This window comes from Diabrotica undecimpunctata, chromosome 7 (assembly GCF_040954645.1).
Source record: "Diabrotica undecimpunctata isolate CICGRU chromosome 7, icDiaUnde3, whole genome shotgun sequence".
NCBI lineage: Eukaryota > Metazoa > Arthropoda > Insecta > Coleoptera > Chrysomelidae > Diabrotica > Diabrotica undecimpunctata.
In genome coordinates this window covers 137,835,019-137,846,993 of record NC_092809.1, presented here as the reverse complement: position 1 = coordinate 137,846,993, position 11,975 = coordinate 137,835,019, and the positions used below count along the sequence as shown (strand labels likewise).

At 31.4% G+C, this 11,975-nt stretch overlaps 1 protein-coding gene across 2 annotated transcripts in view; it reads left to right on the top strand.

The window, feature by feature from the left end:
- The first annotated feature begins 220 nt into the window (after positions 1-220).
- The window catches only part of scny (ubiquitin specific peptidase 36), a 30,167-nt gene continuing 18,412 nt past the window's right edge, over positions 221-11,975 (top strand). For both annotated transcript variants that reach the window (XM_072538311.1, XM_072538310.1), the window contains exons 1-2: positions 221-706; positions 1,814-2,052. In XM_072538311.1, the coding sequence (XP_072394412.1) occupies positions 483-706; positions 1,814-2,052 (463 nt within the window). In that variant the 5' untranslated portion in view covers positions 221-482. The remainder of the gene's footprint in view (positions 707-1,813; positions 2,053-11,975) is intronic.

The window sequence follows — 11,975 nt, the reverse complement described above, 5'->3', positions numbered from 1 at the left end:
CTGAAAATTCTGCTTTCAACTACGCTAGCACCATTAGAACCAGTAGAGTTTTACCTCGCAAGTGACGTCACGCCAAGCGACAGAGATGTTGTCAATATGCGCATTGGCATACCGTGTGTAAGTGTATCGTGATGTTTTCTGTTTCTGCGTTTATTGTCTCTTGTCATAGTTGTCGGCTTTCTCCGCTGGGAGTCGACAACAATTGGGGCGACCAGACATGCGCGTTGTAGTTCAATACTGCCAATGGCACTTGTGAGAGGCGAAAGTGCTTTTGTTGGTGTTTTCCAATAAAACTGGTTCTAAATAAATATTCCTAAATTACACAGCAATTTGTTATAAGTTGTGATGGGTTCATGTGTGCGTGTTTTCGGCAAATATGTCGTTAAATGAAAAGAAAAGACTATAACATATTTCGCAACAATCATAGTTGATCGGATAACGCGGTGTTTCTGGTTATTTTACACGTGTGATTTTTAGTAGAGATGCCGGCATCAACCGTGGATCCCGTTAATGCTGCCCTCCGAACAGCATTATCAAAAAATGAATCCACCGAAAATAACTTAGACATACAATTAGCGGGATCTTCGAAAAAAGCCTTGCTGTCCAATATCGAGTTCGAGTCGGCTGGAAGCTATCACAATACTGTCCTGGACAGACTAAAATCGAAATATATAGTGCTCCGAAGTCCCGAATCACCACCTCCAAGGTAATAAAAATAATTGTTAATAGTCAATAAATGAAAGTTTGGTTAGATGACACTTCTTCCCTCACTCCGGCAATGGAAGTACCGTGCACATGATATCATGGGTTTTCTAATTGAATCTTTAAGTGTATTTGTATGTTCTTAAAATATAAACGGATATTATTTTCCGAGGTACTAATTATCTGTTTTTAGCAGAAATGGATGTTTTTTTTTAACTTTTTGGCTTAAAAAGCGCGCATATTGCCGAATGTAAATACCATCTAATATACAACAACATACCTAATTGTAAATAACATCCAAGAATATAATGTAACAAATGAACTCAAAAGTAAACAACAAAATTTTATATGTAAAAAATGTCCACTAAAAACCAGTCACACCAAATTTGTAGAATTATAATTAATCTGTTATATGACCTAAAAATTTAGATAGTTGTTTATTTTCCACCTGTGTTTATATTTGTGACATACACTTTATAATATATACTATAGCAATAAAACTGTACTTTAGAACTAGTTCTTTATTATATTTTTTTACTAAGTAATGTAATAAATATCAAATGTATTTATTAAAAATATATTTAAAAATTGGTTTTAGTTTATTGATTTTAATAAGCTTCACACAAATTTGGCTCTAAATGAGTCATGCACTGCTAACTTAAAAATATTTTCTCCTCATTAAACAAAATTGATTACTAAAGCATCCACTTATATCAAAAATTAGTTGTTTTATTGTAACATATTTATTATACTTGCAAGATTCAATATTAATCAAAAATCTGTTTCTTTGCATCTATCATAAAATAAATTATTTATTTGAATTGTATTTAACATCTTTTCAGTTGTTAATAATGAAAAATGTCATAAAAATTAGTTAACTCATTTGTTTGTTGGTTTTTCAATGCTGGTTTAAAATAATTCCCCAAATTAATAACATTTGCAAGCAGTTTGAAATTAATTAGGGTTTGAGATTTGAAATTCATACATTTGAATATTACCAGCATTTTCAGGCTGGTGGAAACTATTAACTACTTGGCTCCTTGCCTCACGCCCTTAAATATTTTGAATTAAATTAAAATATTCCTAGTTATTTATTATTTATATGTTTCAGTAAACCTGAAGATGACATGAACTCCAATGAATCCTTAAAACTAGCAAAATATGAACTGTTTCCACTGAGTGATGTACAACTTGGTTGGAATAACTGTGATTGGTCTGTTGGTGCTGGAATGGTGAATATGGGAAATACCTGTTATTTAAATTCTACTCTACAAGCTCTCTTTCATGTACCCGCTTTTGTTAATTGGTTGATGTCAGACAAAGACCATACTGCAATCTGTCAAGATTCGGGTAAGTGGTATTTGCATTAATATGTTTTAAGTATGAAAATATTTAAAATAATTCCAAATTCATTCAAAATCACTGCTAGATTGCTGTGAAGACATCAAATATGATTTCAAATACCATATTAGGTTTTTTCAGAAACACAAATACAGATATATCAATAGGTTTTTTGACAATATATAGAAATTGGTATACTGGCAACAAAAGTTAGATTCAATTCTGTTAGTTCTTTAGTATGGTTTAAGAGAATTTTGTGTATAATTCTGTAGTATTGATGTTTGAATTAACAGTTTTTTTACATTAGCCTACTTAGTTTTTAACTAAAGAACTTTCCTTCATTTGTATAATCATTTCTAGTATCTGTACAAGAAAAAAATCTTTAAAATAAGTAAAGAAACTGTTGAACTTCTGAAAAGATATAAAAAAACTATACCATTGTTATTGATTTTACTTAACAAACATATCTATGCACTTTAGTACTACCATCTTTCTAAAGCCAGCATCACACAGCTTGTGAAAAGAAGAGAAACCACTTTTGGCACTCCATGTTAGTGTAAAATTGATAAATATTTACTTTTTGATAACTACCCCAATGAAGGGCATTGTCCTGTTGAGATCAGGGTTTATGTTGGTTTTGTCCACCAGTGTTGCCCCCAAAAAATTTAGTAATTTGGGTAATTAATACAATGATAAAAATTCCAACACCCTGTCATGTTGGAAAGTTTGATTTGGTACACTTATTGGATTTTGACAAGAGCTATGACCCTGTAAATAACAGGTAACTTGTGTACTGCATCGGCATGACTCTAGCTCTTGTCAAAATCCATTACCTCTAAGTATGTGCTATACATCAGCTTGCAAATTCCTTTTCTGCCACAAACAAAGGGGAATGGAGGGTGGCCATAAATATACAGTTTTGCTCTATCCCAGGGATGATAAACCACAAATAATGTGGGCAAAAACAGTATTCCATGTTGGGTTGGTTCATGTTTTTATATTTTGTCTTTTTCTAGTATTTATTTCCTATTTCTCTTAGCTGATGATGATTACTACTCGAAAATTTCATAAATAAGGGATCTACTTGCTTTATGAAATGATCACTTGTTTATTTAATTTCAAATCTTGAATAATAACACTCAGCTAAGCTGAATATTAATGAGTCTCTTAGAAAGATGGTAGTACTGTAAATGCTTAATTATCTAAACCATGTTTATTATTGACTCAAGTATACATGAAACATTTTATTTTCAATGTTATTCAGCAAAACTAATAAGTTACATTTTAAATTTTGAAATGAAACATTATAGGCATCAGAGATGTTAGTATCTTTATTAAGGATTCAATACATTTCTTGAACTTTTTAATACACCCTATATATTTTTTTGAATATCATATTTCCATAAGATCTATATAAAATATTATACCAGAAAATAATTTATAAAAGTAAATATTATAGGAAAGCTAATATTACATTTATTTGAAAATAATAATCAATATTGTTATTGATCTTTTTTTTATCAGAAATGGAAGCCTTGTATTTTTTTGAAATTACTAATTTATGCTTAATGCTTTTGTAAAAAATTACCTGTAAAATACCAAAACACTGAGAATAATGTGATTGTCATATAGATTTTGGTTGATTTTTGTTTTGGTGATAACCTTGATATTATATTATATATCAAAAGTGTAGTAATTACTTTATTGATAAAGGTCTTAATAGTTTTAATCAATAACCCGGGTAATAGACTCAAAATTCCTATTATTATAAGCCAACAGTTGGCACCAGTATTAAGTATAATAATTTGATTATTTTAACCATTTTTTAAATATAATAATATAAATGTGTTAAATATAATAATAAACTGAATTACTAGTATCTTTAAAAATATGCCTTTAATTACTTATATAAAAAAGAAGATGACCATAAATTCAATATAGTTTAACTTACCAAGAGGAACCTATTCACCCAGGTTCAAGAATCTGGCATAAAAAGATCACAAGAATATGAGAAGAATACTTGTTAAATACAAATTCATAAAGGAACTTGTGCTAAATTTTAAGAGGCTAGGATTTTTCTTTAATGAAATTGAAAGGCATAAGAACATAAAAAGGGGAGAAGGACTTGTTTAACATAAATTCAACAGAGTTCTTTCTTACACCAAGAGGAACATATGTACCAAGCTTCAAAACTTCAACGAGCAACATATATACCAAGTGTCAAAACTCTACAACCTTTTCTTCAAGATAAAGAAAAGGCAACAATTTATTAATATTCTATTTTATGTTATTTATATTGTAGTGAAATAATAAAATAATTATATTTAACACTGGCTCTACCTGTTGACGGATCTACAAAACTAATTGTTTTCTTGGATGCAGGACATCATTTGTCAATTATATGATAACACTGGTCCCACCTGGTGACAGATTTTTTTATTATATTATATTGGACAATATATCGCTGTTCTGGAAGTATAATGACATAACTGTAAAATTTTTACAAATGACTAGTGTGTTGGAGGGAGCAAAATTTATTTTCTGTATAATTGTAAATCGTCATAATTGTACTTACGAATATATAGAAAATGCAGTTTTGTTCCCTCCAACACAATAAAGTTATTTTTTTTAATTTTACAATTGTGTCATTATACTTCTGGAACAGCAATATCTAATAGGGGATTTAACACTGGCTCCACCTGTTGGTAGGTTTACAAAAACCACATATGTAAATGAACCCAAAAGTTTTTGTCAGAAATACTTTTAATCACAGTTTCAATATATTACATGCTTTACTGATCAAATTTAACACAGAAATAAAATTTTAATTATTAATTAGGTGTTCTGTGTTTGAAAAACTTTCAACTTTTCACTTTCATTAATATTCACTATTCATCCCAATACACTTCAAACAACGTTTTTCGACTGGATGGGGTAACTACAAAGAAAGAAATCAAGAAAATACTTACATAGATTTCCTGGGCAACAAAACACAAGAAGGTTCCTTAAACTATTTGAATTTGGATGCCATTTAAAAGAATCCTCTTGCTGGATAGAAAGAAAGGCTTTTTTTTCTAAAAAATATTAAAAGGTGAAAATCTTTTTAAAGGAAATAATTCTACAACTTCTGGTTTAGAGTGAAACATTACATATTTATTATTACTTCGCATCAACAGTTATTACAAATAATATTAACAAAATTTAAAAACAAAACTTACAGTGGCGCTATTTAAACAAGATCCAGACGTTTGGGACACTTATAGGAATTTAAATTATTATTAAAATGAAAATATCTAGATTTATCAACGGAGCTTACATTGAGGTTAACCTTTAAACAAAACAATTCAAATTTATGGTTATGTACCAATTGTGAAAAAAAAGGATAATACTGACTGTCATAATATGTCGAAATAAAATATCAAACCTTTTTGAAATATTAATTAAATTTTAAAATTAATTGCATTTAACTAATATGACAATTAGCTAATCCATAAAACTTTTAATTTTATTTATTTACAATTTTTTAGTTTGTCATGAAAGCAAATTTTTTATTAATGAAAAATGTCTATTTTTACTTATAAAAATTTTAACAAATAGTACCTTACTCTGGCTGATGTATTTCCTTTAAGAAAGTTTTTGGGATCGGAATTGAACCAAAACAGTGCAAACAACACACAACTGTGTCCCACACAAATCATTGAACATCAAAATGAACAATTGGACCATGGAAATGGACAATTCTTGAGAAGTTGGAACTGATTCAGGCTTCGGATTATACTGCAATCTTCAAAACTCAGTTTCTCAAACGCTCCTGCTTAAAACCATGTGGACTTTGTCAAATTGTTGTAACGCTGCTTTACAAAACTCCTCCATAGGACACAGCGCAACAAATCGGTGATTAACTCAACAAATTCACCTCTCCACAAAAAAATGCCTGCTTTGAAGAACTACACGCCGCAAGCTATTTCTTCCGAATCAATCTCTTCCGTAACTACACTTCACTGCTTACTAACCAATTTCCGATGACAAAAAACGAATAACGAAAAACCATTACGAATTTAAAAAAGAAAAATTCGAACTAATCAATTACCTGACTCGTATCGTGGTCTATTGCAGAGTGACATCATTCTTAAAAATCGTTTGCCTGCCTGCATAACTTTCCCCACCAACTTAAGTGGATATTTATTTTACGCACAATATTAAGGAGAATCAACATCAAAGAAATACTAAACAAATACCAATCTGTGTTAATATAAACAAAACTAAAAATGCTTATATTATCAATCTCAGCGACGCAGAAAGATTGAAAATATTTTTCGGTGTTTTAACATGTACGATTTTGAAATAGAAATGCTACAAATTAAACTGATGTAAATTAAATCATCACATTGGCTGTTTTAGTATATGAAAAAACACACAGCATAGAGTCTAATGCAATGCTCATGACATCAAAACTGACATTGACTCTTTTAACTCTTTTTTCTTCTTGTAGTGCCTATCCGTTTCGGATGTTGGCGACCATCATGGCAATCTGTATTTTGCAAACTGCTTCTCTGAAGATTTGTGGTTGTTGTGTTGAACTAGATACGTAGATTTTTCAGCCAGAAAATGCTTCACCTTCCTGTATAATTAATTGTAGCAACCCATATCTTTTACTGTTTCTCATGAAGTGACTGATGTATTCGATTTTGGCTGTTTTTATTGTGGTTAACTGTGTGGTTTTTTTTGCTTTTTGTGTTCTTAATAAAACGTCCTGATTAGTAACGTGGTCGGTATAAGATATCTTCGGGATTCGACGATAAAGCCACAATTTTCTTGCATGTAGCGTCTGTGAGAGTCCACGATTCAACTCTGTACAACAGTATAGAAAACATATAACGTCGTAGTAACCTGATTCTTATGGGTATTGATAAATCATTTTAATAGATTAGCCATTTTTTGAAATGCAGAACTTGCTTTCTCTATCCTACATTTGATTTCTAGGGAATGGTCCCAATTTTCATGGATGCTCGTACCAAGGTAGGTGTATGTTTGTACTCTTTCTATTGGTTGACCATTCACATTGATTCTTCCAAATTACTGTTCCTTCTTAGAGACCATCATACATTTTGTTTCCTTAATGTTTAGTGAAAGTTCATATCTCTGACTTCTGTGATTATATTCATTAACTCCTGGAGAGTTTCTTAACTGTCAGCGGATACCACCGTATCGTCCGCGTATATGTATCAATTCTTCGTTAATTCGAATTCCGGCTTCAACATCCTCAACTGCTTCTTGAAAGATTTGCACTTGTATATATATATATATATATATATATATATATATATATATATATATATATATATATATATATGTATATATGCAAATAGCACTTGTATGCTAAAGAGAGCCTCTCTCATACCCACTAAACTATATACAACTGATTTTTTCTTTGCATAGTCTATATATCCGTTGATGTATGATTTTTAGAAATATGTTTAAAATCTGATTAAGCTGATTGTATGGAAATCACTGCAGGATACGGATTTTGGATTCTTAGGTAGAACAATAAATGTTAACTTAGTGTTAAATAGCTTTATGAGTTCAGCATATGCATTTTCAGGTCCAGGAGCTTTGCCATCTTTTAATTGTGATATTGTTTTTTCCACTTAATCTGATGCGATTGGTAAGTGGTCATTACATTTAGGATGGAGGTTGTTCGGACCTATTATCATCAAAGAGTTCTTGTATGTATTTGGTCCATGTGCATTATTCTTGATTTTTATCTGTGATGATGATGTTTCCTTACCTTTTATGCATTTTAAATGTATCATGTTTTTGTTGCAACAACTCCTATCTCTTCACAATGTGTTTTTAAACAATTTTCTTTGGATTTTCGTATTTCGGTTCATTGTTTTGTTGTTCTTTGATTTTCTTGTTTCTTCCATGAGTTGCAGTATATTTTCATTCATCGAACTTTTCCTCTTCTCTTTCTTTTCTATTAGATGTTCTTCTTTAATATTGTTAAAGGTTTCACATATATTCTGAAGTGATTCTTCTGAATTGTATGTTTGCTGCATGATACTGATGATACTTATCTTCTCTGAAAGATTCTGTCTCTTTTGTTTCCTTATCTTTTAGTATTCTCAAATCACATTTTTTGTTACTATTCTTTTTTGTAAACCTAAATCTAAACTTAAATTTATTGACAAACAGATTTAACTGTAAGCAGCGCATATAGTAGGATTTAAGCACAGAAGCAGATCTATAGGGTCTTAAATTAAGCCCTTCCTATCTTTAAATTTAAACAAAACAAAATGTGTGTGAGATATTATCGAAATTTTATATTCCTTTGAAAAGCATCTGGTTAACATTGCTTATGTATGGGAATATAACATCGTTCAAATGTCCGCCGCGGCTTCCTTGGGTAGTACGCATTCGAAATGTGCAATTTTTCATGACTGATGTTAAATTAGCCTGTGTTGTGGTAACTGTTCAGTGGAAAACGGAATCTTGAATTCTTCCAGTTACTTGTTGGTTAATATTATTAGGACTTCCCGTGGTTTTAGTAAAGAACTTAAGACCGTAAATGAAACTGTTGAATACTTCTATGTAAATGTAAACATATAAAAAAACTTAATTGTTTGTAATAATGAAATAAAAATAAATGTTACAAATATATTATTAATACATGTTGCTGGTTCGACGTTTTGAAACAGAATGTCTTTACCGGAGGAGGGTTGATTTCAGCCAGATGTCTTCAAAATAAGCTGTAGCTGGGACCCGTTATCAGGTACCTTCGCGACAAGCTGTCGCCGGGATCAAATTGCAAAAGACGACAGGGGCGTCGTCAGGTCATTTATGTTTCAACAGCCTGAATTTGACTGATTGGTTACGTTTGCTTTGCAAAATCGCAAATTGTCGCAGGACATCGCCAGCCCAAAATTCACACCAAACAGTTACTTTTTCAGGATGCATTGGACGCTTTTGGATCTCGTCGGGATTGGTATGGTCTCAAATTTGGCAATTCTTTTTTTATCTTACTCATTCATCCAAAAATGGGCTTCATCACTAAAGATGATTTTTAGATATAAGTTGGGGTCAGTTTCCAACTGCTACAGAGCCCATTCAGCGAACACAAGTCGTTGTCTATTGTTGTTTATGTTAGGCTTCTGGATTAGTTAAATTTTATACAGATGCAGACCCAAATCACGACGCAAAATTTGTCAAGTTGTGGTCTGTAAGAGGATGAATTCTTGTGGGCGACGTAAAATATCTCTGTAAGAAGCACAGTAGACGCCCAAAAAATTAGCTTATTTACCTAAATTGCAGCAATACCGTCGCATACCATCGCAATATCAATATAAAATGTACTATTTCCTTCCTTGGTGAGCGTTTCAACCGAATAAGAATAGAAACGATAATTCAACTGAATACTTATTAGAATTCTTCTTCTTCACGTGTCATATCAGAGTTATCAGTCATTGGCGAGCACCATTGTGAAGGCTCCTCGATCTTAGCTGACATAATATACAGGAGCCAGTAAGTTTTAAAAATCGCTGATTAGTGGGTATCTTCGGATATCCATTTGTTCCATTTCAATTCTGGATTTTTCTGAATTTCTTCTTCTATATTTTATATATTTTTTAATTCAACTAATATTTAAAAACTGTTAGTAAATTTTTAAAAATTGCAGAATGCAAGCACATTTTTTTTTGTTTATGATGTTCTTGGTAATATAAAAATTTAGATTAGATAACACTAATGTCGCATCGCATATCATTTCAAGGTAATAAATAGATGTTGAGTTAGGGTCTGATAATAAATAAGTGGTAAACAATCAGTCGTTTGTGTGTGTAAAACTGCAATATTACTATTAATATGGTATATTATCTTTTACGAGATATGCCCTAAAACTATCGAAAATTCGAATCAGAATGTCTCGGCGCCCTCTCTGGAGTACGAGCGTAATCACGAACTACCAACGGCAAGTGTATTATAGTTCGCAAAAGCATATTTTTATATACAATGTCTTTTTTGCGTTCGCCACATTTTGTTAATTACAACAAACACAATTAACTATTGTCCAAATGTTTCTTTATAGGTGCTGGTATTATTTTTTATGTCGAAATAGGTTAAATGTAAAATGTATCAATTAATTTCAATATTGTGTGTGTATGCAAATTAAATTACGGTACCTGGGATGTTGAATTAGCACTTCTGCTTCTTCTACAGTGCACTGGGTCATGGGCAGCATCTCTTAAACTTGGGTGGTCGATTTCACGCAAAACTGGAGTTTTGCTCGCTTTGGTGTATAAAAGACTAAGTATGTGTAATACGAAATAGCTTCGCATCCCTTAAGTATCATAGGGGCGGTGCGTACAGGACCGTATGCATTTACGTATATAAGACATTCATAATATACGTTAATTAAAGAATCAAATATAAAATAATAAGAAACTACTTAATACTAAGAATAAATATGTGGAGGGACTTAACAATATATATATATATATATATATATATATATATATATATATATATATATATATATATATATATATATATGTCGAAAAAAGGAGTTTGACCGTTAATCCAATATAAATAAGGATTACTCGAAGAGTGGTGGGTTTTTCGGTCAAAAGGTGGAGAAAAAAGACAAAGAAGTTGGCTACTTCATCTATTTATTTGAAGACGTTTCGCTCAGAAAGCATCATCAGTTCATCTAAAAAGCACAGTATGAAAAACCAAACATCCATAGAAAAGTTAATATAAATGTGTTACCTCAAAAACACATGTAGCAGTCAGTGGTGTAAAATGTAAATAAGCTTAAGAAACTAGACATTAATTAATTTCTATAAACAATCAATTGAAACTAAATACAGTTTACAATTTGATTCAAACATAGCACAGCAAAAGATCATGTGGTTATTGTACATTTAATTTAGAAAAGTATGTAAAAAATAAGTATTTGCCGAGAACTAACAAGATCATAATCCAACAGTATGATTTTAATTTTATTTTTTACTTTAGCATTATTGAAATGTCCAACTTTGAAGTCAATAGAAGAGAACTGGAAATACACCATTCTCACTATTAGCATAAGAGATGGTTCTGGCAAATAAAGCAAAGAACAGCAAAGTCTGGAAATTTATTATTATAAAGCAATTGATCTAAAAGATCTAAAAGTCTTCATAAATAAAGGATGCTGTACCGATAAAACAGATTTGAAATGGGAAACAGAACAAAAGCGGACTGCAAGAGTCGGAGGTCAACTAAAACTATAAAAAAAAAGATAAGAAGAAAAGAATAAAAGATACCTTTCGAAGTATGAGCATGTCCGGTGCTAATTATGAAATACAAAATAGATGAAAGCATCGTTAGATCAATAAAAATGCGGCACAATAAGATGGTGTGTACACATGTTGAGAAGAGAAAGGGTAACCGCTTTAAAAGTGACTGTTGATACCTAAATAAACGATCAAATGGCAAACTAAATATATGATCATGGAAGAACACATAAATATGCAGAGATAAGAAACACAAAAAACAAAGATAGATTCGGAACCTATTATAGATTAACCAAATGCCCCGTAAAGAGTTTATTTCATCCTCATCAACAGCATTAGTTATGATCTCAATATCTTAATGCCATTAGTGAGGCCAGTAAATTTTTTTGTAAAATTATCGCCTGAAAAGTCAAAGTGTCTTCTTGAAATGAGCAAAAAAGACATTAAATTGGGATCAGAACATCTCACCGGACACGTCCGTCAAAAATATGGACTCATTATCATCATCATCATCCAGCCCCGTTTTCACATCCATTGTTGGATATAGGCCTCCTCCAAACGTCTCCAGTTCTCTCTATCTCTAGCTGCTGCAATCCAGTTTGTTTCTATTCTCCTTAGGTCGTCGGTCCATCGGGTGGGTGGTCTGCCTCGACTTCGCTTGTC